General features: G+C 39.2%; 2 protein-coding genes and 1 long non-coding RNA gene across 3 annotated transcripts in view; all 3 read right to left on the bottom strand.

Annotated features, from left to right (window-relative positions):
• Window positions 1-27,168, bottom strand: part of LOC145438659 (uncharacterized) — a 157,813-nt gene that overhangs the window by 2,836 nt on the left and 127,809 nt on the right. The gene's annotated exons all lie outside the window — the stretch shown is intronic.
• On the bottom strand, window positions 187-14,122 carry LOC145438656 (hexokinase-4-like). The gene is made up of 11 exons (XM_080316010.1): window positions 13,866-14,122; window positions 12,848-13,029; window positions 9,885-10,033; window positions 8,989-9,108; window positions 8,249-8,359; window positions 6,795-6,897; window positions 4,572-4,764; window positions 3,332-3,487; window positions 2,260-2,347; window positions 1,496-1,635; window positions 187-1,185 (listed from the first exon to the last, which is right to left on the bottom strand). Exons 1-11 carry the CDS (start codon window positions 13,940-13,942, stop codon window positions 1,020-1,022), a joined length of 1,485 nt encoding a protein of 494 aa, XP_080172136.1. The 5' UTR covers window positions 13,943-14,122; the 3' UTR covers window positions 187-1,019.
• Window positions 15,231-22,828, bottom strand: LOC145438657 (uncharacterized). The gene is made up of 9 exons (XM_080316011.1): window positions 22,670-22,828; window positions 22,510-22,548; window positions 21,809-22,070; window positions 21,109-21,198; window positions 17,954-18,049; window positions 17,713-17,808; window positions 17,123-17,218; window positions 16,176-16,304; window positions 15,231-15,578 (listed from the first exon to the last, which is right to left on the bottom strand). Exons 1-9 carry the CDS (start codon window positions 22,742-22,744, stop codon window positions 15,466-15,468), a joined length of 996 nt encoding a protein of 331 aa, XP_080172137.1. The 5' UTR covers window positions 22,745-22,828; the 3' UTR covers window positions 15,231-15,465.

Here is a 27,168-nt window from a genome sequence, read left to right as displayed (position 1 = left end):
ACTGAGTGTAGTGCAAAATGTACTTGCCCATCGTCACAATGTGTCAAGCAAGTAATGGCAATGAATATCGCAACAAACTAATAGTGATCTTCAAAAATCAATCTCGGAAATAGAAGGGGAATGATGAGAATGGAAATAGCATAAATAATTTCAGAAACTCAAGACCTTTCCAAATAAGTTGCTCGGTTACAAAGTGAAGCATCTATATTATAATACAAAATAGCATTTGGACACTTAACGGGTCCTCTACAAACTGGATAAAAATAGTACAAACTGGATAAAAATAGTACAAAGAATTACCAACAGTTTAGAATAGGCGTTGAGCATGATTTAGAACTCGCTATGGTATATGGGTAAATCGCAATGTTACAAAATAAAGTTGCTGATATAAAAATGGAACTTATATAATGTCCCGATATCAGAATACTGATACTACATCTATGAATGAAATTAAACAAATCTTGGTAGTGGGGAGAATAAGAGATAGGGTAAAGAATATTGAACGAGGCCAATGGTTCCTAACCATCGCGGAACCCTCTGTAAGCGACAAATAGCTCGCTTCACCTAGCACGTCGGCATAATTTTGAAAGCTCACCCCAGTGAAAAGAGGTAAAAGATCGCCTAACTATCCCCAGATTCTGATGGTGGCGACTAAAAATGGACCACCATCAGAATGAGTGGCCGAGCGGCTATATCATTAGCCGTCAGCTTCAAAAATGCTGTACCAAATTTGAATATCTGAAATTTTTGTTAGGTCGACGGCAACCCTGTTTACCTCATTTTGTTGTGGCACCCGTTAGCAGGTCAATAGGCAATCTGGTTGAGAACCACTGCATCAGGCTCTTATGATATTCTTTAACACAGCAACATAATACGATGCATGCATTGCACTGTTGAAAAATATAATTATGCCAGCCGTTATGTGTAAACGTGACATTTTGATGGTGGTTTCTAGTCCTTATTCGGTTGTCTATATAATGACAATGGTGCGTTCTCAAAGTCCCATGCAAGTCACAATACTACTCGTCGTCAGATTCGGGTGTCTTAGTGCTGATATTGTGTAAACGGCATTCAACGGCGGCAACGAGGGCAGCTCCGCGGCCACTGCCGTCCATCGACTCTTTGAACGCGATCTTTAACTCCCCGCAGAGGTCGTGAACTTTCGCATGGAAAAGCTTGGCAAATCTATGAAGTATTTTGTAAGCATATTAGTATTAGTGGGTCTGTCAAGTAGTTTACAAACAGTAACATGCATTATAATAGTGAGTTGGGCATACATTTTCACAGTTTGAAAAGCTCAAATGGACATTCACGTTATCAAATATCGAAAACGAATCCATCTAATATGTGCCAGAATCAACAGTGAGCGTAGACTGCTCAGAAAAAAAAACTTCAATTTTCCAGAAGTGGTTACTTTACAACTCGAGCTTGATGTGTTTAATCACAAGTCAATACCATGCTTGACAATACCAGAAGTCGAATACATCACACGTACGTCGGATGCTTCCTATAAACTGATCCATCGATGCCAATCGTCATATTCAGATCTCCGCGGTTTTCTTTAATCTTTTTTGCTACTGCAACCACACCAGCAGCGCAAAGATGTGCAGCTCTTGTCGAGATCGCATCACATATCTTAACAAGAGATTAGCTGCTGTTTCAACAGACATCATATTTCTATATTCATTCATCATCTCAGGTTTACAGGGATAAACATAAATGCCAGTCAGTCTGCGAGATTACTGAAGTGACATATCGACTTAGCCTACGAACACATGTCACGTTCATTTTCGTCGCTTGTCCTTGTCTGTTGTCTTCGATTACTTTTCCTTCAGTGTGTGTACTTCTTATTTTACAGGGCTACTCCACCGGCAGAACAAAATCCAAATGCGGGTCATTTCATTGTTGAATCGGGTCATATCAGTATATACTTCATGTTTTAAACAAAACAAAATCCATTATAAATAGAAAATGCCAATTCTCTTACTACCAGTAACTAACAGAACAAGATATACATTTCAGATATTGTTTTTACTAACAACGCTTAACCAGACCTTGTATATACCATAGTTACACCGTATTACATTTACATGACTGTAAATTTTTTCATGAGGGTTATAACGGACATAAGCAAATTTCAAACTTTTGTTACTGGACCTATGCCAAAATAGTTGAGTAGGTCTGCTCTTGGCTAAGGTTAGTATTTTGATAGTTGTGAGTTTTCACAGCAGCTCGAAATATTATTCAACGCTTTTATACCTTTATCAGTTTCTGGATATCTTCGTCTTCAGCAATAACACCAAGCCCTGCCAAATGCGACCTCAGCATATCCGTCGAGTTCTTTGGGCTGTTAGAATATATATAGAGATATAGGAACTGAATAGGTAGCCGCACAATTGTCTGATACAAATAGAGCTCCATTCCTATTGAAAAAGGTCTTGTTGGCTTCTGGGGCTTAAATCTGTACACTAAAACTACACGTGGTAATTCTTAACACACTCAACCGGTTATTGAATAAGCGACATTCACACTTGGAAGCAGCCAGATGTCACAAAGAGCTTTGACTAATTCAAGCTAGGATTTTACACTGAAATTGTATCGTCACAATGGAACGATGATTATGTTTTATTATTTGACACCCTGGATTAATTTCGATGTGCACGACGCACGAACTACTGTAGCTTCTGGTCATAGATCTAATCAGTGGTCGGATTCAATATTTTTGCCACAAATCTCATATTTTCAACTTGTTTTTGTTACAAAAAGTCATTGATAGCAGTCAGTAATGCTAACCGGTTCGCTAATTTCACAAAATTTCATTAGATAGTTCTACAGAGACAATGCGAACCAGCTGAATCCAACCACTGGAACTACTCATATATTTACATAAATATCTTAGCATATGATGAATATTCTTCAGCTTGATGCAACTACATCTCTTTATATCATAACGTTAAACCAACGGATTGAGCCTTATTACAGAGTTGTGATGTAATGACTGGAGTCGCAATTTTTCGTTGACTCGACGCGTCTTGAGTCACTTTGTGTATAGATTCGACTTGTACTGAGTATTTATATGACATTCTATAGGACTTGATCCAAGTCTCATGTATCAGGACCGATACCCGAAAAAGAGGCCCTAAACCTGTCAAAAAAGTGAATTGAACCTGACTTGAACTAGATGCTGAACAGTAAACACTATGACTCGGCGGTGAATTGAAAATGACTCGACTTGACTTGAATCAAAGCTAGAAAAGTAGGATTGCCTTGTGACTCGGAACCTTGTGACTTAGTTACAACCTAATTAGCAACACAATAGTCTCTAACATACTTCAAGATGTGCGACACGAAAGCTGTCGAAAGACCAGAATGGAAGAGAACGCTGTCAGAGGCGATCCCATCAAAAATCTCTCGATTTGAACAGAGTTTCAGAATGATAAGACGGACAATCTCTCCCATGTACATTCCGCTGATCATCTTCTCAAATCTGAAGAATAAAACATAATTTGTAAGCTTCAAAGTAACAAGTGCTGAAGAGAGTATCAGGTTTCGATTCAAGTCGAATATTCGAGTATCACTCACTGACTATGACATCACAACAGCATAAATGATATGGAAAGCTCAAATTTGTACCATTGTACCTTTTATGCGACCACGAAGAATGTAATGCCTGTTCTGCATCACATAAAACATTATTTGGTATTTTTTCAACCATACCTATTTTATTGCACTTTCCGACAATGCTGTTGGTTGATCACGACTTCACAGATACGTCATTTCCAATGTACTACGTGTTTTGTATGGTAAGATACAACCAATCTAGGTTTACAGCCTTTCGCAATGGTAAATAGTAACAATACTATAATGTATGTTGATGAATCAACTCTTAGTGGCTAGGAGTGTGAAATCTCAGTGCTTGAAGTAATCTCACACTATTAGATGCAAATCATTAGAAGTAACACTCTATTTATATTTGAGTCAGGGTTAATGACTGAAGTCACGACTCGATTAGAGTCGCGATTTTTTGCTGACTAGGCTTGACTAGACTCATTTTTTCAAATACGTAAAATGATTCGACTCGAATCAATTTTTGTATTGACTCGACTTGTACTTGAGTCATTGTACATGTACACTAGGGCTCTTCAAAAATGACTTTTTTTCTCAAATGGTACTGGCTACTTGATAAAATTGTTAGGTTACCTAATTTAAGCCTACACACCAACGTTGGTTCAATTTCAACCAGTAGCCGCATTGCTACAGGAGAAGAAAGTTTCTTTTTATTATATAAATATAAATAACAAAAAATTTGAAAAGTTTCTGTTCACCCCATGAAAGTGTTAGGTTGTCTATAGAAACGATGTTCACCAAATTTGGTTCTATTCCAACCAGTGTAAACGGAGTTATTACCGTCGAAAAATTTGGATTATGAATTTCGCAGTAACAGTAGCCGCTCATAACAACCTAATTGTATTTTAGTATCAATAGAGATTTTGCATTGAAGTTAAGTTTCAAAAATTCGTAGCCTCTGATGAGCAATGCGAAAAAATATTCAATTACAAAAGTACACTCACATATGTTCCCCGGGATTCGGCGATTTCTCGTCGATCTCAATATCAAATTGCGTTCTGATGTCTTTCAAACTGCCGCTGTTGTCACCGAAAGCGCCCCATTCCGTATTAACACACATTTCGCCACCAGTTTCATTTTTACCGAGCACTTCGATATTTTCCTGCTTCTCCATATAGCACATGTTGGTTCCGGTACCTGAAAATTTGCAGTATATCCCAGGGCTGCGATGACTCGAGTCATGACTCGACTTGAGTCCGACTCGAGTCGCGATTTTCTGATGACTCAAGCCATTTTCTCAAATTTCTGAAATCACTCGACTCGAGTCAATCTGTGTATTGACTCGACTTCGACTCGAGTCATTGCGCATGACTCGGAGCAAGTCATATGACTCGAGACTCGGACGGCCAAGACTGACATTTCATTGTAATTTCGAAGAATAGTAAAGTAACCACACTATTGGTATTTCGTCTATTGGTACTGGTACTTGAAAATGTGACCAGAAAGTGCTAAAAGTTAGGGAAATTACATTATAAATGCGAACCATTCGATATCACCAAACAGAGTTATAAAAAGTGGGTTTAACAAGACTTTAATTGGAAACTGAGCAGTCAACACAATGAATTGGACTCAGACTCGAGTCATCATACCGTGACTCGGACTCGACCCTCTAATCGCTGACTTGGACTTGAGTCGGTGGTGAATTGAAAATGACTCAACTTGACTCGAATCAAAACTATAGAAGTGAGATTGACTGGTGACTCGGAGCCTTGTGACTTGGTTACAACCCTGGTATATCCCCAACGTAGAATAATTATAACACTCTTGTTAAACTACTACCTTCTACATCCGAAATCCTATGCAAAGATTTATACCACCTACACACAACAAGATACCCTCACTAATTAAACGCTTCACAGCAATTTATTTTTATTTCAATGTTTCAACTGGTATGGTAAATGTAACGGCACATCAATTTGCTTATTTACATGTTCATATTGTTCAGTGCATACTTGGACAACTAGATGACTAAAGTCTAGTTGCCTAATTGCACTAATTAGCACTAGTTACACTAAATAACTTTCACGTTTACCTGAAAATGCTACAGGGAAACTGCATCTGAAACAAGCCAGGCTTGCTTTACAGACATTAGCTATTTTCTTGCTTATGAGAATGAACTCTGGTTTGATATGGACTGAACTCAATTACCATTTATTCACGAATTCTCAATTCTAATTCAAATCTAATTTGGAAAAAAATGTGTAGCTGTAACTCTAATTCCAATCTAATTTGGAAAAATTTATAATTTTCTAGCTGTCCAATTCCTGCTCAGTCATTGTAAATGGGTGGGATGTGCCACAACGACTACATATTTTAAATGGGATTTCAGTGACAGCTTTATTGCAATTAACATGGGCATGTTCAACCCATGAAAAACGATAGGCGGCTGAACTTATCTGCAATTGCAATTAAAATTGAGATAAAGCACCATAGTCGGTTAGTCGCTAGTTAATTTAAGTAAAGAGACTAGCATCCAAAGTGGCTCTATGTTTGCCCATTTCTACGTTTCAGTGTTAAAACAAATGTTTACTTGGGCACTCCCACCATACCGAGCCGCTATTTGCGCAAGCCGTGGGAATTTAATAATCAAGGAAAGGACAGCAAGTATTCACGTAGCCGATCCCAATAACAGTTAGTTATTGATCAGCAAAAATTTGGATTATTGGATTACTGGCTCTGCCCAAATCGGACTCGAGTCGCAATTTTTCGTCAACTCGACTTGACTCAAGTAAATATATCTATTGACTCGACCTTTTTCGTCACATGGCTGGAGACATTCTAGATGATTTGATCCAAGTGCCGTGTATCAGGATCGACACTGGAAAAATAGGCCCAGAAACTGTTTTTTATCTGTTTGAACAAAGATGTTGAGAGTTAGAAAACTGAGTATATTATGAATGCGAAGGCTTCGATATCACCCAAGAATTTCACAGATGATAACTTGGACTAGAGTCTCAACACTATGACTTGGACTCGACCCATTGCTCCCTGACTTGGACTTGACTCAATGGTGAATTGGAAAGGACTCGACTTGACTCGATTCAAAACTATGAAAGTAAAATTGAATAGTGAGTGGGAACCTTGCGACTTGGTTACAACCCTGGTGTCGACCATATCTTGCTGCACAAATGGAAAGGAAAAACAAGTAAACAGAAAGTATATCTTACCAACAATCATTCCCATGCACGTATCGTTGTCATCATAACCGCAAGAAATCATCGTGCCCACAGTATCATTCACCACGGTGGACATGATTTTAAGATCAAAATTCTGAAGTGAAAAAGAAGATATGTCAGAGCTTTCCAACAACGAGTGCTATACGGGTCAACTGTATTTAGAGAGAAGCTTGCTGACGATTACCCCTGATGAGTGTCAGCCAAAAATATTCGGGTATATTTCAATATGAATATATTATTCAGTTGTATATTGAAGTTTTTTACCTCCAAGAAGCTCTCCAGAGCAGCTTGAGGTGACAGATTTAAAATATATATGGACAGCTTCAAATCCAAGAAAGTAATCATTGCTAAATAACATGATGAGTTAGATCTGCAGTCCGCAAGAGAGATAGTGTCTTTTTTCACGTCAATGAAAGTTTTAGCATATTCACTTCAAAGCAATCACTCGTCAGGGGTAATCGTCACAAACTAGTAGAGAATTGGAGAGAACATAGTATATCAACAATCGTGTCACCGAATTTGACGTTGCGGACATGAAATTTCGAATAATCAAGAGTTCGCTTAAGTTCAATGTATTATTTTTTGATGGTGCACGAACTCCTTCAGTTGGCACAAACTAGTTTGGCGTATTTTGATAAAGTCTACTCCGACGCACACAAATGAAAGTGTGAACGGCCTTCCCGCAAAATCTGTCGTTTTCGCATGGACATAGTTATTCAACAAACGTTTGCCAACGATATAAAGACACTTGGTAATCAGACTTGAATTATCCATGTCATACTTTCGCTGTGATATACTGTAGTCTCTAAAAATACAACCATCATTAGTGTGTCACTTGATACACACACATTTGACGAATATTTACAAGACACAATAACACGACACGGAAGGAAACTAGTAAATACTTACAAAGTCATTTTAAAATATAATCATCGAGTCATCGTAAAGCTCATAGCCAACGCTTCAAACACCTAGGCCTACCCGCCATTATTCACAACAGAATATTTTTTATTCGCCCAAATGGACATTTACATAGTGACATTCATATGTTTTAACGGTAACTACCTAAAATGTCATTTACGAGTGGTCAAACACAAGCCATCTGTCAGTATTTGCTTACAACCATGTCGCATTGTCAATCTCCAAAATAAAAATTTTGCTAACAAGGTTTGAACTAGAAGGTTCAAAAGAAAATTCGAACGCTAGAATCCAGTTACGAGTAACATCAACATATTGAAATCCCAAGCAATATTGTTCGATATCATAAGATTTATATCAGGAATGCTTATTCAGTATGCAATCAATGATAAAGTCAAAATAATCGATATCATCCTGAAGACTTGCCTGGATTAAATCTGTCAAGACCAGAGGCATCTAACAATTTCCCTATTACCTTTGAATAATCCTCGAATACATTTCGAGCTCGTTTTGATGTAGACACTTACCAAGCATCTGATCTTGAATTTACGATTGATAGCATCATTCAAGAGTTTCCCTATGTCCTCCCCCTCCACGCCTGATGCAGTGTAACCTTTGGTCCAACGAATCAAGATTGTCTGCAAAAATTAAATTTGTCACCCCCGAAAACAGAAGGGGTAGATATTACAGCAACAAAAGTGCGAAGATGTTGATACTTAGGGACTGTAGTGACCAAATTCAGCAATTTAAATCGAATGAGTTTGGTGTAGCCTATCACTTGGAAAATATTATAGACGAATTTAGGGATCGGGAAGGCTAATGGAGGGGATCAAAAATTTAGCTTAACCAAAACAATTCTAATCATCTGTTTAAAAATTCAGCAATCTAAATCGAACGAGCTTGGTGTTGTACTTGGAAATTATTTAGAGAAGCATGCTAAAATCTTCACTCGGATTTGGAAATTTCAGTGCATGTTGATAGTAAAACCGTACAATGCAACAAGATTACTAGTGTAACTTAACCTGAATTGAGGGTATGAAATTCTCTATCATAAACATTAAGAAAACCTGTTGCATTCCCATAACTATTACAGCATTGATATTAAATTGTCGCCATCAAAACATGGACAACACATTAATACAAAATCAATATTATTTTGGTATATCAGGAAAATTTAAATACATACACTAATAATTTGAAAGGAAATATAAATTTTCTGAATTTTTAAAAGTCCAAATATGATTACCGGTGAATTCGATAACTTTACCTTATCAATGCCAAGATGTTTCGTTGGAAAAGAGAAAGTGAATCCGATCGGAAGGAGTTGACACATCATGCCGCGCTTCAGCAAAAAATCCCAGAGGCATTCCACGAGGTGATCAAACAACTGTGAATATATTTGCTTTAGAAATATAGCTAGACTGTTACCGGTACTTCAATTTTGAATAAACAGTGCTGATGATTAGCCATTTACCACTCAGCCTAACAATCAAGCATAGCATATCAGGGTGTTAATGGATTATTCCCCTTGAATATATTGGAAAGAGGCTTATTTTAAAAGTTGACAAATCCAATTCTGCTAGGATAAAGGACATAATCACGTCAGTACCATCAATACTATGACCTGGATGCGCGTCTGATCAAGCAGGACTTCAATGTTACAAGACTAACCACACATTCAGAGGGAATTATACCAATGAAATATGGATCCAACTGTCTACTACTATAGATTTATTCACCTTGACAGAGTATCCTACCCTACAAACCCAGGTCAGAGCTAGATCATTCATTTTAGAGATAAAGTATCCAGATTGTGACTAGATAATTCTAGCTGTCCAATTACAGTAAGTGAATCAAAATTCAGCCACTCTAATTCTAATCTAATTTGTGAATTGTTTCCATACTTTCATTTCAACTGTAATTTCTAGCATTCCCGAAATGCTATAGAACTGTATAGTGTGAAACGAACCAAGCTTGGTGTAAGGACATTTGGCATTCTCATACTTATGAGAATGGCCTCTAATTTGATATGAACTGAATTTTTGTTGTATTTCTTTCTAATTGGGAATTTAATTCAATTTCCAGTAATTCTAATTCTCATCTAGTCAGGAGAAATTGAATATTTTGTTGCTGGTACACTCTGTAGGTATCCTATATATCTACTTGAGTTCCCGTGCCATTCATGAGTTCTTTCGAGATGTGGTAAATCTGACTGTCCATGGTTATTTCCTTCTCTTCGCCAGCCACTATCTTAACGAGAAGAATGCGGAAATTCGTTCCGCCAAGATCGAGCGCAAGAAATTCCCCTTCCTCTGTAAAAGGCAAATCACAAAATCAGGATACCATCCAAAACTGTGTGTGATGTACTGACTTGGACAGCTAGAGAATGCCTGTTATCATATTAGACTAATTAGCGGGAAATGCCTATAATGTAATTTATGAAACGTTTCCGTGCTCTAATTTGAATTTAATTTCTTTTTTTTCCTGAAAATGCTACAGGAGAAGGGCGAACTGTGCAGTGTCAAACTTGATTTGTGTTGCATTTCCTGGAAATTTATTCAATTTGCACGCCAGTGGTTCTCAAACTGGGGGGCGTGAAAGCATCTGAAAATTTTTTTCACGACCCGCGCGATTTACCTTCAATTCATAGTTATAGCTCTGTGTATAGTCCGAATTTCATATTTGAGAATTCTCTCATCAACAGTCGTAATCTTCCATGCCATCAAACTATCCGTTGGGATTGCTAGCATTCTGGTTGCATTTCTTTATATGACGATAAGGGGCGGGGTGCGAAATTTGTCACTATCACAAAGGGGGGCGTGTCTAAAAAAGTTTGAGAACCACTGCATTACGCCATTACTAAGATTTGTATAATAACACGCGTTTATCCTTATTCCTTAGTTTATTATGTATTCTGGTAATTCTGTCTGTCTGATTCTCAGGTCGTGGCCGAGTCACAAGGTTCGGAGCCACAAGTCGATCTCACTTTTAGTTTTGACTCGAATCAAATCGAGTGATTTTCAATTCGCCACCGAGTCAAGTCCGAGTCCAAGTCAGCTAGTTGAGGGTCGAGTCCGAGTCATGCTGTTTTGACTCGAGTCCGAGTCCAAGTCATTATAATCACTGTTCAGTTGTCGGATCAATCCCGTTCAATCCACTCTTATCAATTCTGCTCGAGTGATATAGAATGGCTCGCATTCATAATACCGTATCGTAATTTTCCTCAGTTTTAACAGTTTCTGGCCCTATTTTCAAGTATCCGTACTGACAGACTAAGGGTGGAGCCCAATTCTTCTCCTCAACTGAGTACTGCTTAAATGCGAATCTCCACTCAACTAAAAATCGATTGGTACTCAGCGTTGAGTGCGCGCCAATTCTCTCTGCTCAGTTAAGTATCGATTTCCAGACGTCGTTTTCCGAGATAGCGTTGCCAGATTTTTTTTCGCCTTCGACCGGACACGCGTGAACGATTTTGTCATGACAACACGACGCTGTTGTCGCTATTTCGTCACTGACCTGCAAAGTAGACGCAGTTCTCACTGATTTATCTAAATGCAATGAATACCCTCAGCTGATCCACACTCTTTGAAGATGACACAATAGAAATATATAAATCCTTGAAGATACCCGGAACGTTCCTATGCCCCACAGAAGTATATTTGCAAGACGCTACAAACCCTTTCGAAATTTATGAAGATAAGTTTCACAGCAGGCGAACACGTAAGTGCAGGCCTGAAAGAACAAAAGAATGCATCTATATCGTGAAAACAAATTGGAAAATTAACATATTTTAAGGATTTATTTCCAATTCTCTTTGAACCATTTACTTTGCCCCTCTACTATTCAACTTCCCGAAATACCCAGACCCACCCGACATTTTCTCCCTTAAATATTCAGTATTTCTTGTTTCCTATAGCTTATTGCTGCTATCGTTTAATTGGCTTCAAGGTATAGCGACTCCACCCCAACGCTGATATTACCATGCAGGAACTCCATATCAGCTGGTCGAGGTTCATGCTAGGGGTCTGTTCAATATGCTTCGTCTATTTAATTGTGGGAAGAGCATGCGTGATATTAATAATAATCGTTAAGCTGTATTTTTCATCTGAACACAAGTAACACACTATGTAGAATGCGATAACACACAATGCGATGTAGTGAACAGAAATGAGGATATCGAACGACACGCATAGTTGCGATCTTTTTTTTTATACTGACATCCACCTCGGCCGAGAGTGCCTGATGTCACAGTTTTTTTCGATGTTGATCTTTTTAAAGCGGCGGCTCTTTCTAGTTTTTTCCATTCCTTGTGAGTGCTTTCTTTCGTCGGGTCTTTTTTGTCGCCGTAAGAACGGCGACGGCGGGGGATGCTAGCACATTGAGACTGCAGAAGTTACCATTCCGGTATACCGAGATGCCGTACGACAAGAAGTCGGAGGGTACAGAAGATAATTACAAATACAATTATAAATTCAACATCCGTCCAAGCCCCACTGATGTCATTCGCTCAGCAGAACCTCACATCACGAAATAGTGTGCCTATATACGACAATACCGGTACTCCGGTGTTTGGCGGGTGTTGTCTGCAGTTGGCTGCTCGACCGTAAAAATTGACACTCAAGTCTGGTGATGCGCTGACTTAGATTCGAGTGCCGATCTGGACGCATTTGAGTGTGAGTATACTTTTTGGCGTGAGTTGAGTAATGAAATCGTTGCTGAGTAGAGAATCGCCACTCAGCAGAGAAATTGGGCTCCACCCTAAATACCAATGATGTGGTGACTTTACTACTCTTCAAAGTTACAATGCAGTGTCTCTCTTGGCCGTCCTCGTCTCGAGTCATGCACAAAAGTACAATGAAAGTCGAGTCATTTTACGCATTTGTAAAAATGACTCGAGTCATTACAAGCCTGCTGATTCTTCAGTAATTCTGTAGTACTGATGTTCACGTGGAAAGTCGGTCCGATTCCGATAAAATAAATATTGACGAGTTGCTTCAGAATTGAATTTATTTAGTTGTGTTCTAGTTACCGTAGCCATCTTAGTTGCGCATTTCGAAACTCCAGTTCTGCGTACAAATCTGGCTGTGCGAGGTTCGAACTAACGTAAAGTAAAACTAAGATCCTACCAGTTCCATTCGGGGTTCCAGTAACATAAGTCGGAAGCATCTTGATCTCCGCTTCTTCAGTCGTCTTTGCGGAGAGCCCGCGGTCCATTTCATGCCTCATTGTGTCAGATAGCTTATGCAGCACATCGTCCGAGATATACAAACGATTCAATAGGGATTTTAACATTTTGATATGTTTGTAGCTGCAGAAAAGAAAAACTTGTATGAAGCAGGCTTGGACAAATAGATAATTATAGTTGTCGAATTAGATCAATTAGCGCTAAATGCCGTTAATCTAATTATAATCTAGTTTATGAATTGTTTGTGTGCTCTCAATTAATTATAATTTGATTTAAGAGAACTAAATTGTGCAAATCGAACCAGGTTTGGTGTACAGACATTTGACATTCTCATGTTTACGGGAATCAATTCAGATTCGATATCAACTGATTTGTTTTATTCGGACATCTAATTCAATTTACAGGTTTTTGCATATTCAGAAATTCTAATTCAAATGTGTACTGTAACTATAATTCTCGTTCCGATCTTATTTGGAAAAGCTGAAAATTTCTTAGTTGGTAAACTATAGTATCAAGATTGTTTTGACATCGAGATTGTGATCAAGTAACACATTTTTGTAGACAAATTATCCAAATCACATTCAGAAAATATATCCGCAATTTGTATAACTCAAGTACGATAAATCCATTAATTGAAATTGAGCAGGATAATTTTATGAGGCTGCGTTTATTCGGTCAGGTCAATCCGGGCAATGGACGTTTCAGACAAGATGCAATAAACCTGGCCCGGCGGGCATCGATATTAATATCATAGTACGAATACTGTATATAGATTTAACTTCCAATGTCCGACTGACTGTTATTCCATCATTTGTGTTAGTATACATTTTGCTCTTTTTCGTAATTACGTATATTGCATATATTATATATTGCCCTCTTTTGTAATTATGAAACTACAAGTAGGCATACGACTGTTATGACTTCTTTACATAACTTCCCAAGTATAGTCACAAACTCACCTGTCACTAGAAATATGGCGCCTTACGACGTATATAATGATATTGAGCCGCCTTAATTTGATGCACACTAGACACATCAAAATTTAGAACTAGTTGCTCCTGTATACTTCTCGGTCTTTAGGACAATACTTGGGAAAGATTTACACGCTTTGGTGATCGCTGTTATATAAGAACATCGTAATCACTGTATTGATAACGTAATCTCGTCCCGTATCTCTTGAACCATTCTCTGTAGCCAGCCCACCCACTGTGCCCATCGCTCCTGAATGCTGCTACTTTTGTTATTTAGCATTGCAAACACGGCAATGACTCGCCTAGTTTTGCAAATTCGTCTAGTCATCCTGACTTGAAAATATTTTGTCGGTTAGGTGGCGATCACGCACAAAACAATTTTTTTTTCTGGGGGCCTTCGATCTCGCCTTTCATCACGTGTTACCTCATTTTGCCGCTCGTCTTTTTGCATTATCTTCTTTCACTTGTCATTCAGTGTGCAATGTGCATGCCTCCTCTTTACATCGCCTAGGCCCAGGTGGGCCGTTTCGACATCTTCCTATCTTTTCATTGTATCGCAGTCTTATGGTGTTTTGAATTGATGAAAATTCTTAATAAACTAACCGGAACTGAACCTATGGAAAATCTTCGTCGTGAAGTCATAAATGGCTTGGCACAGTGGCGAAATCTACTTCCACCTACGTCGGCAAACATGGTCGGACTCGCGCCAGTAACCAAAGCGTCGGAAGGTTATCTAGGATCCTCCTCCCGGTGTCACTGTTTCTTACGGCGTCAAAAGAGCCCAAGAAAAACAGATGGAGAACGTATAGAACCTTTATTGAACTGTTATACACCGTTTATTCACCTTTGTGGAACAGCTGAACTTTTCGCGCGGCTGCAACTATATGATATATACTTTTCTATACGTGATCTGCATTTCATATATCCAAATTTCAAAGACTACTGTCGTTTCGACAGCACATTCCAATCTTTTAATTCTCTCGCAGTCTTGTGGTGTTTTGAAATAATAAATATTCTTAATAAACTGAGCTAAACTGAACTGAATTAAATATGAAGATTTTCAATATGAGCAGTTTAGACTTTCGATGTGCACAAGGAGGGCAGTGCGTGCAAGGTTGAGTTCCTTGGGGTTGCATGAGGGTTTGTGTTATTATGGTTTGGGACTAGGGTATTTAGGTTGGGGGTTAGAGCATTATAGGGTCCTTAAGGATGCGCACTGTCCTTATATTGCAGGCGACTATCGCCGCCTTATATTGTATACATTCAATCGCACCAACCCTAGCTCCTCTAACAGCCCGCCCTTATCGCGCCTTTTCCATACAGAGCTAGACAATATCTAGGATCAATTAACAGTGACTTTTCCACTAGTATATTTCTGTCACTATGCGTCAGGGCCTAGTAGGCCTAGTTCGTGTAGAGTAGGTATCCATTCGCATGATAAACCATAACGTTCATTATTATTATGATCGCTTTGAAGTAAAAGCTATAGTACACAAATATTTATCGGCATGCTCATCTATTGCAAATATGAATAACTGAATATGTAGAATGTAAATCATGTCCTGTTGTAGAGTGTCCCATGGATCATTCAAAGTGGCGGCCCACTTGGAAAATTGGATGGGTTTGGGTTACCTAGATTCGTAACCTCCGATGTCTGCGGACATGCCAATGTCGACGGACCGCCGGTACACGCCACTTCCGCTGTGATATAGAAATAATATCAGTTAACTTCGTCGAAGAATTATTGTGCACTAGCGAAAACGGTACACGATGGTCACTACTAAATTTGAAAACGTTTGGTAAAACTCTCCTAATTGGAACCAGAGTTACCAACTAGAAAATTTTCAGCTTGTCCAAATTGTATTATAATTTGAATTATAGTTACACAGTATTTTCCTAATTAGATTAGAATTAAAATTACTGAATTCGCGACATTGAAGGACATTTGGTAGGGGCTATACATATCAAAAATTGTACTTCATTCTCATCAGCATGAGAATGGTAAATGTATATATCCTTAGGCAAGTTTGGCTCGTTCGCACTATACGCATTTCCCCTGTAGCGTTTTAAGAAAACCAGAAATTAGATTGGAATTTAAATTACAGCATCAAATATTTCACGAATTTGACTAGAACTAGATTACATTCATTTCGCTCTAATTAGTCTAATTAGCCAAGAAGAACTGACAAGTTGTCCAAGTTTGATTGGGAAGCGTTTCCCTGTTTCTTGCGCATTGGCCCGTAGTCGATGTTAATGATGTGCATTTCAAAACAATATTGCATATTACATAGTACTTACAAAGAGCTTGTCCATCATCGATGCTCTCTCTAAACCTTTCAAAGTAGGCCATAATGGCGCACGTTACAGCTCGTTCCTGCAGTGCAGATTCCCCAGGCGTCACACAATCTTCTGATAGGGACTCGTCCGCTGGAAAGAAAACGCATATCATTGACGGACGAATAGCCTACATGGCTCAATCAATCTACCTAGGTCAGTGGTTCCCAAGTTTATTTTGACCTTCAGTATCAGTTTATCAGTTTATTTTGTAATTTCATCGTTTCAAAACACCACAAGACAGCGATACAGTGAAAAGGAAGGTCTCGAAACGACTTGGAGTTAGAGTTGCATATAGAACAATAAATGGTTGTTTGAAACACTTTGTTTAAAACATGTTTTAAACAGTGTTTTAAACAGAGGCCTTTAAAAAAAATTAAAGTTGTATAATCATGCCATAATTGTGTAAATACTTTCCAAAAAACATGTTGTATGAGCATACGGACGATTACCACCCGGCCATTAGAGCCGACGTATACGATATGGGTTGGTTGAAACCCTCAAAATAGTCGGTTCAACAGCTATAGTACGTAGATATTTCGTCAAAGAAGCTATTTACCCTATATTTTCAATTGTCAATATCACTCGACTATGACGTCACAATTAAACATTAGTGACGTCATGACTTTAAAAAAACATGTTTTAAACATGTTTGTTTTAAATTGATTTTTGTTTTGAATGCAACGCTACTTGGAGTAGTCTATATTTAGGCCTATATTTAACTTCTCGTTTAGAATTTGTGCGAATACCAAATGGTTCCGATTGGGGAAAAACTGACCTCAATAGTGCGGAGATAATTAATATCAATTTTTCGACCGATTACATCCGAAGGAAATTGTTCCAACAGAAGGTATAAACCATAAACCCAAATGTTCATAAACCACGTATAATAATTGTCCAAAATAGTGTACCTTTGTTTCTGCGTATCTTCAAGGTATTTTTCAGTCTTCTCTGGGTCTTATCCAAATCCTGTTGGCCGCTTTGCACCATCTTTTTGTACGACTTTCCTAAAATTTTCAAACAAACCGTGGTGATGAGTCAGGAAAGGGGGAAATTTGAGACATCTGTGGACATGGACACCAGGGTTGTTCAAAAATAACTAATTAATAAAGAATTTCCCACCGTAAATATACTATTTTTTAAATCGAAAATTTTGAACTCCAATAAATTATCTTCTGCTGGCTTGAACCGAGTCAAATTTGCTAAGTATCGTTTTTTAAACAACTTAACAGGTCATGGTGTTGCCAGTTGAATATAAAAAAAAAATTAAGTAAATTTAAAAATTTTCAACTCTAATAGCTTCGCTTCTATAGGCTGGAATTGAGCCAGATTTAGTATGTAGCGTTTTTATAGGTAACCTGACAATTTTGTCGAACAGCCATTATAATTTGAAGAAAATAAATTACTGAACAACCCTAGTGGACACTGTCCACATTCGGTCATAATGTGCAGTTTGAAATATAGTTGTAATGGGTGCTAAGAAATTTAGTTTGAATCTTACTCTTTCTCAGATTTTCGGTTAGCGGTCCTTCCAGCAATAGCAGAGTAGCCTCCAGGATCTTACCGTTATCTACAAAGCCGCTCTTTATCTGTGATTCTGAAATTCGAGACATATATTGTAGTATGAATCCTGAATTATAGGCTACTGTTCTAGTTTAGAGCGTGTAGATATCACCAAATTGTGTGGGTATGGTGCAAAGTAGGCTTGAATCTTTGACGAAGCGAAAAATACAGATACACACTTTGTAGAGTGGAGAACGTGGTACCGCAAGCTGCTTCGATGACATCAGTCAGAATATCCTTCATAAGTGTGCCGTTTGGCATCGGAAACGAGTATCCTGTAATTACAATCTTTGTGAGAATTAACCCGTCTTACTGATTACTGAGTTGGGACCGTGGAATTCCTAATACATATGTAATGCATATACATGTATGCAGAGGTGGTCAGTAACGGAGTACTTCTACTTTTTGGAAGTACTCACGTAGTTTTCCTCTACTTCTGGTACTTACTCAAGTAGATCTGATTTTCTCTACTTCAACTTCTACTTCTTTATATTTTGTGATCTTTCTTACTTACTTTTCGTTATTTTCAGTTTGTCAAGTAGAAGTAGTTTAATCCCCAAATACGAAAGATAGTCTGAGGAATTTTGGGGCTGTTTTCACGGAGTACCAACATTTAATATTCATAAAAATCAAGTAAAGCCCAAAAATTTTGTTGAGCTTCGCGCACATTAGTTATGAAGTGACAAATATGTGTTCATGAAAGTATCAGTGAATATAATTTAGGTACCGGATTGCTTGGTTCCGCTCACACCGCATTGTCGCCCATATCAAATATTTCATCACAGTCAATATGGCCCACCCCAATGTTCCCGCTAAGCTGCGAACGTGCGCAATTGCGCAGTGCTGACACGGTCCCTGCGCGCAGGAAATCTAAGTTGCGCACAAACAATCCGAAGTAATGACCTTTTTTAGTCGTTACGCACTGTTTTCCAGGGGTCTGCGCAGTGAGTTGATGATTGTGCGCAGACTCGTCAAAAATTAGAGGGAACAATGCCCACCATAACGTTTGAAACTACTGTTTCGCAATCTAGCGATTGCCTATCATATCGTAATCCGGCTTTTTTTAATGTTACACCTGTTTTAGCAGATCTCCTTTGAAGCTTTATTGAAAGAAATGAAATATATTTTCGGCATTTTAGAAGTGGTATTTGTATAGTTCACTTTCAATTCCGAGTATCATACTTTGAGTTCTAATAACGTTCAGTTCTTTTGTTTGCAGAACATACATGTTGAAGCATAAAAGCAAGTGCAGTAATGCCTCTATTTTCCGAAAATAAAGCTACGCTAAATATAAATTTTACGATCCACAATATTTGTTATTAACGTATACTAATCGCTCAAAGTGTTGAAACCGCATCCGATACAACTTCTCTGTATTGCTCTTCGCCTGAACTTGCCTTATAATATGCGGTAGGGCACCATGACATGATATTTTCTAAAACGGGGCCTTCTAGTAAACAAAGGATTAGTATCGCATTTTCATATCAATACTATAATTTGCATCCCATGATGTGAAAGAATGCTTATTCTGTCGAAAATTGATACCTCCTTGGATGTATCAATACGAATCAAGCTCTCTGCACCTTCCTCATAGCTCAATTTGCAGCTTTTGACATTCCATGCGAACGAATTAAGACTGTTTTCAATACTACTTGCTTACTTGAGTAGATTTAAAGTCAGTCAATTCTACTTCTACTTCAAGTAGTTTTAGGTGGCTTACGGAAGAAGTACTTCTACTCGTACTTGAGTAAATTTTTTCGTCGCTACTTCTACTTCTACTTGAGTAGCTTTCTTGACTACTTTCACCACCTCTGCATGTATGTATGTATGTATGTATGTATGTATGTATGTATGTATCAGATATGGTCGGCAACAATAAAGTACTTCTAATTTTCAAAATGCTTCAAGTAGGTTTACCTTCTTACACTGCACTTACTCGAGTGGTTCTGATGTTAGACTACTACTTCTTCTATATTTAACAGTTTTCAGCTTTCTAGGCAAAACTATCGGCAGAATACTTACTTTTGTACTTACTTGTAAAGTGCTCCTTCTACTTGAGTAGCAACGATGACTGTTTTGACCACCTCCATTAGATTTGTACATATGTAGAATGTAGATGTAGATGTAAAAGCATATGCATTAAGCTTGTACGGCATCCAGATATCAAAGTCAATATATTGGAAAACCGTGTCGTAAATATTCACAGAGTTCATTGATATTATTCTACACCGCATTATGTAGGACGTAGTTCATTGTGATATCCCGGAAACCGTCGACCATTTTCTTTTACGCTGTGCAAGGTATGACTTTCAACGTTGGTTTCTCATCGTATCCTGTCATAATCGTGACATCCCAATCACTACTTATAACTTGCCCGAACTATTAACCCCTGTACCCGAATTCGCGAGATCATCTCGTAGACTCCTTTAATTTTTGATCCATGTAGTCCAGGGGCGGGCAACTTCTGCAGTCGACGGGCCGGATACACGGAAATTTAGTACTTGGCGGACCGGATTGCTGAATCGATACATTATTCGCCCATTTATCCACGCATACAAGGAATAAATCGTTTTTAATGAATGTATTCTAACGACAGCGATGTCACTTCAATACTATTTCTAGCCGATAATGACTAAGACAATGTGGATTTGAGAACAGCATTATCATACAGGCGCCGCCATATCGGCGGCTCTCTGATCAATTAACACACGGTGCAATCCTTAATTAAGATTCCAAGGCGTTCGTTAAGCCCGGTAGCCTACCCCAAATTTCCCATTAGGGTTGATTACATCGTAAATGCCGATATTGAAAGTCTTTTCGCTTCGACGAACTTACGCGTAATCTCCACTCGCGCACGCAGCGCACACACGTATATAATAACATACAGTCACCAAAACTTGACGTTTAAGTAAGTGGTGGGGAATATCGGCAGACTTGGGCCCCGGGCCCCATTATCATATAAAACGGGAAACTGTCCTCGGGCCGGACAAAATCCCGTCGCAGGCCGGATCCGGCCCGCGGGCCGTATGTTGCCCGCCCCTGATGTAGTCGAAGATAATTTATGTTTCAAAGTAACTTATGCCATAAGGTAATTTCAGACCGTGGCGCACCATACCCTTATGGGAGATAAGCGACTCTACTACTTCCACAATAATACTAATAATAAAATATTGTAGGACCTGAGAGAGGTGGATGGAAAATGAACATAGACGTGTCGCATATAAAGCAATACCAATTCCATCGAAAAATATATTCTTCTTCGTAGTACAACAGGTATGTAATCGTATTGATAGAACAATATGAATGATATAGTTAGTGGAGTAAATAGGCCTACCTTCCTGGGACATATACGTTTCCAAAATCTCTTGGTATTTAGTCGGTACAAGAAGGGCGAATCGATCCAATCTAGTGTTTTTCCTCAGACCTGTAGAATATGACTGGATTTAATAAAGGCAATTTGTGAGTGGCACAGTAACCGAACCATGCGTAGCTATATCCTAGCTATATACCCATTTACCCACGGCCACGGCACCGAGATTAAGTCGATTAGGGTATATGTTTTCTCGCAGCAAAATCCCACTTGTGTTATATGGCTTCTGTGGTAACAATCTGATATATATTTCCAGCAATAAAGATTTGCATATGTGGAACAAAGGCCTCTACGTCGTCAGGTTTCTACGATTTTTGAACGCGCTCGTGGCAGTAGGCCTATATACTCAATATATTATTTCATAGTTATCATTGTCGCCCATTGTCGGTATTGAGCAGAATGTTGAGTGTGAATCTACTCAACTTTGTGTGTGCTGAAACGGAGATTCAAAAGAGATTTCCAATTAGCCCTTGACTCATTGGGTATATTTCAATATGAATATATTATTCAATTGTATTTTATTATATTATTCAAGTTCGGTGTATACTACAAGGAGTCCCTTCAAATATCCTATTTTATGTAGCCTTGGATTGGAAATTGTTTTGACCGCGTGATTTGCATATGCGAATGAGGCTATTTCCCCGGATTTATACCCACGCCATGCCTGTGATTTCTGCAGGCAGATTGCCCCTGTCCCTGTCCCAGAATCGCCTTGCTTTCGCCACCGCGTAGGTCACGAGATCTCTTTTGGCGCTGCCGTCGGCTGTTGCAAATTGCGAAGCGCACGTCTGCAAACGAGCTCGTAAACTTTCCCGCTCCCTAGCGCACACGTTTCGCAGCCGGCATTCGTCCGGGTTATTCTTCCGTTTTCTGCCGTAGTTACAGACGACGTCCTGCGAGATTGCTTCGAACGACAGTAGAATTGCCTACAAATAAGTAGGCGAATCGGGCGCATTAGATATGATATTTTCTACTCTCTACTAGTTGCTGGCGACTAGGGCACGGGCACAATGATTCGAGTACTAGAATTTGAATCGAATATCAATTTTAACGATTCGAGTCGAGCAGTGAGAGAGGATTTATTCGGATTCTAAAATTATACGCTCCTTGCCACCAAGTTAACTTATCAATAAGAATTATAATTTCGACACTATTTTCCCTGTGGTAGGCTGAAAACTTCGATTGGTCGTACTGTAGTATACGAAAAATGTAGTAGCCTACAAAGTTACGCACTTTAGCGGAAATGACACATGAGTAAAGTATAACGGTCAACCCACCGCTTTTTTACAACTACGTCGGTCGCTACGGAAAAAAAAGTTGAGAACCATTCCTGAGAAATTCGTAGCAGATAAGAAACATACTCACGTCATCGCTTTCCATACTGAACTCCGGCTCGTAGACGCACTGTAATAAATTGGAAATCCATTTGTATCAAGCTAAGCAATCGCATGATGCATCAAGTAGACCTAGCCCTAGCCTATACGCCTACTCTACTTCAGCTTCTCATGACAATGCAAACACTCACTTGGTCATCTTGGTCAAGAGTAGCAGTCACATAATATCCAGCAAATAGAATTGTGAAGCACACGCTCCAAATCATATTGTAGAACTAATGTTGATGGGACTGGTGAATATAAGAATTTGTTACCACTACCTACGGAAACCGAATGTAAGATAATCAAAGTACCAAGTTATATATTTCGACCTCAGACTTTTTCCGATTTTGTTAACCTTTCGGTAACATTTCGTGATGCTAAGCAACGCATAACGGTTGATAAGATGTTACAAAAAGCTATTATGTGTGTAGCACTAAAATGTTCTTAAAATAACAATATTCGCTGTAACCAAGTGCGTAGTTTGGTTTTATAGGGAGTAATTGGATGCCTTAGCAACATCCCCTTTGTTTAGAATACGATTCAAGTTCATGGTCGTTTGCAATTTGTTATTGCGTAGGCCTGTATCCACTGCCTAGAGTCCATTTATAATATGTACTTTAGTGACATTATGGTTATTGGCTATACCAAGCAGCAACGGAATATTACGGTACTCTCAAAGACACCAGACATAATTAAGATATATTCGTCTTGCTAACCGTAGCAACTACACGTTTTTAGGTGACTGAATGTGTATTGCACGCCTATAGACGCCTAATTCACATAACGGAATCATGCGAATTCGATGCTGATACTCAGTGGTGGCTTTTGGGGTGGGCGAGGTGGGCGGTCACCCGCCCCCCCCCCCCTGGTCGAAGGGCCCCCCCTCTTTGGTTTTAGCCTTTTTTTCAAGGGTTGTAGCAAATAGACGTGGAAATCCTTGTACCAATGAAGAAAGACGATTCCGTTCAGATGAGTCAATGTTCAAATCTCCGCATTTGTTATTAAATGTCCCATATCAGTTATCACGACGATAATGAAGTCTCTGCATACCTGTTAAGTTGGTACGCGAAGGGGGGGTCTGGGGGGGGGGCGGAGCCCCCCAGAAGCTGCGATTACATACTTATAGGGCCCCCTCCGGAAGTCTCGCCCAGGGCCCCCCAATCGTAGGGCCACCACTGCTGATACTGTATAATCATGAATAACCATGTAAGTGAGTAGAGATTTTCGGCAATACGTCTACTTCTATTTGATTAGAAACGCTGATAACATTGGGAAGTGGGTCACATTTATCTCTAATGCAGAAATAAAAATGAACGTTAGCGCGACGATGGACGAAAACTAAACGCACATTTTTAGTGAGAAAAAATTCGAAAATACGGAAAAATAACGGAAGCACAGCCACTTGAAAATCGTGTCTTTTGTCCCATTGCTGGGCCCCTTAGGCGCGGCACAATGAGACTTGCGGTGGGGAAATGGAACAGTATTAAAATATATAACACGCGGCCATGAAACTGAAAACTCTTAAAGAAAAGGACTGGTGCGCTAGTTTTGGAGTTTATATTCCGAATCGCTAAGAATGGTAACAAAACGGCCGGGGAGATAGCGTACTGGTAACGATAAGCGCCCACCAATCTGGCGGATCCGGCTCTCTTTCCCCGCCGTTGCCGTTCATACGGCGACAAAGAAGCCCAGAAAAAGACCCGACGAAAGAAAGCACTCACAAGGAATGGAAAGAACTAGTAAGGGCCGCGGCTTCAACAAGATCAACATCGAAAAGAAGTGCGACATCGGGCACTCTAGGCCGAGGTGGATGTTAGATTAAAAGGATCGCAACTGCATGCGTGTCGTTCGACATCGACATCGTTCGACATCGCATTGTGTCTTATGGCATTGTACATTGTGCGTGACTTGTTCAGATGAAAAATATAACCCAACAATTATAATAAACTTGCAGAAAGATCGCTGCATGTCTGTCTATAGTCGGTCCACGTTGATTAGCAGTGGTAAAATAACCTTAATATCCTCCATTTATTGCGTCATCATCGGTTGATTAGCAATTTCATCATTTCAATTCACCACAAAATGCGATACAATGAAAAGATAGGAAGGTGTGGAATCAGACACCCACCTTGCGTAACACTACAAAGGGTACTCTTAAGGTAATAATAAACAATATATACCCACGGAAAACACGATCGAAAGGTAGCGATGTAAATTTTGACGTAGGTTAGGAAAACTGACGGGTTTTAAAATATTTACGATATATTGTGCCCCTTCACTATAGAGATTGTCTCTATAGACGATTTCCAGTGGCTGCGCATGGGCGGCGCCATTGTTACGGAAGGCTGGCCGGCTGTCGAAGCGATCGCTTCGCTGCGCATCACTTTTTATTGGGCGTACCGTAGGTCATTGTCGCTGATTATAATATATGTGTGGCAAACTATGGAAAAACGAGCCCGAAAGGAGAAAGGTGTGTCACACTTTCGCTGTTGCGTCCTTACGTGTAATAGTGGCTCCAGAACAATGCATGGTATAAGCTTTCATCGCATCCCGAAGGACAAGAAGCTAAGGAAAGATTGGATACATAACATAAGAAGGGATCCCGCGGAATGAATTTTAAGGTTCGGGTGGCAACGGTTTTTTGTGTGCGAAACTTGTTAGTTCCGACTTTTATTTCCATTTACTTCCGACATATTATTATAACTATCATATTTCTTCGACTGCTGTTTTGTTATTTATTTATGTTTTGTCTTGTTTAATCACCTATGGCTCTACGTGTCATATCGTTATTTCCAGTCAAATCTGTTTATTTTTGGCGAAAGCAATAAATTGTCTGTCTGTTTGTTCAGTTTGTCATTTACATTACTAGATCACTCAGAGTACAAGAGTATGCGGAAAACAATACGGTGATAGTGATATCAGGCTTGCATTTATGTTTAGTTTTTTTATTCACATTACTAAGATCGCTCAGAAGTCAAAAGGATACGTGAAAGTTATTTCCACGACCGTGTTATCATGCTTGCCTGCATCTCAGTTTAGTTTGTGATTTACATTACTAGATTACTTCGAATACAAGAGTATGTGGCAGACATTTCCGCGATAGTGACATCAGGCTAACGCATTGTGGCAGGCATAGTCTGAGATTTGGCTCTGTCCCGTCAAAATTCTCGTGGAACAAGATTTCAGTTGAGCACCATCGTGTGACGAGAGTTTCTTCTGGCAGGTTGTGTGTTGACGTTTTCATTGCAATAGCACTAGCTTATTTGTGGATGATTTTATGTTCAGATTCAACAGACTCACCCAACCACCTAGCCAGCACAGCAACTCTACATCTACAGGGCCATTGTTACCTGCAACAAACCCGTTAGTCGATCACTCAAATTGTGCTGAAGATTTGATAGTTGATCAGAAGCTAGAGCGGGCGAATGGTACCATCGAACAACTTCAATTTCAGTTTGATCAACTGTCTATATCAAATTTTGGCATAGGAAGATTTAAGGCGTCGAATGATATGATAAGATACTACACAGGATTTTCCAGTTATGCGCTACTCATGACGTTTTTCAATGTTATATCGCCATATGCGACAAATGTTCCCCTTTGGTCAACTGTGCAGCATGCCGTTAAAGGGGGCCAACTTTATGATTTCGATACTCGAGGTACATCCCGAACTCTCCCACTTCAAGATGAGTTATTTTTGTTCCTTTGTAGACTTCGCCAAGGCTTTGATGTTAAAGATCTTGGCGTTCGTTTCAACTTAGCTTCATCAAGCGTTAGCAGAATAACCATAACTTGGGCTAACCTCCTTTATTGCACACTGGGGTCACTCCCGATATGGCCGAGCAGGTCCATGATAGACAATTGTATGCCCACCGTGTTCACATTGAATGGCTATGGCATGACTCGAGTAGTCATTAGGGCTGGGCACAATGATTCGAGTACTCGAATCAGAATCGAGTATTAATTTTAATGATTCGAGTCGAGTAGTAAAGGACGATTTTTTCGAGTACTGAAATTGTACTCTTCTCGCCACTGAATGTTAATTTAGCAACGAGAATAATAGTTTCGATACTCATTTTCACTGTAGAAGCCTTGGAACCTTGATTGGCTGTATCGTAGCATACGAAACATATAGTAGGCTACAAAGCTACGAAAGTTATTGGATGTAGCACATTTCCGAAGTCACGATTATCCCACAACATCATCACCAAGTGAAATGAATTCCGTATGGTCGAAAAAAATACCAAAGTATCATTTATGAGACGGATAACAGGCATTAAATTATTTGTGGTGACATAAGATTTAGATATTTGAACTTTGACGTATTATATTATATGATGGCGTCATAATAGGTGATACTCGATTACTCGACTCGACTCGAAGCATATTACGTGATTCAGAATCGAATCACTCAGGTACTATATTTTGCCCAGCCCTAGTAGTCATAGACTGTTGTGAAATAGTAGCACAAGCTCCTTCTTCCCTTTTTCTCCAGAGTGAATTATTTTCACATTATAAGAATAATGTAACAGTGAAATGCCTTATTGGGATAGCCCCGCACGGACCAATAACATTTGTTAGCAATTTGTACCCCGGTAGCATTTCAGACAAAGAAATATTTATTAGATCGGGCCTTATTAATCTTCTG

Source organism: Botryllus schlosseri, chromosome 5, assembly GCF_051294905.1.
Source record: "Botryllus schlosseri isolate E-star chromosome 5, Bs_hap1, whole genome shotgun sequence".
NCBI classification, from domain to species: Eukaryota; Metazoa; Chordata; class Ascidiacea; order Stolidobranchia; family Styelidae; genus Botryllus; species Botryllus schlosseri.
The sequence above is the reverse complement of the archived record's forward strand: the minus strand, read 5'-3'. Positions and strand labels throughout refer to the sequence as shown.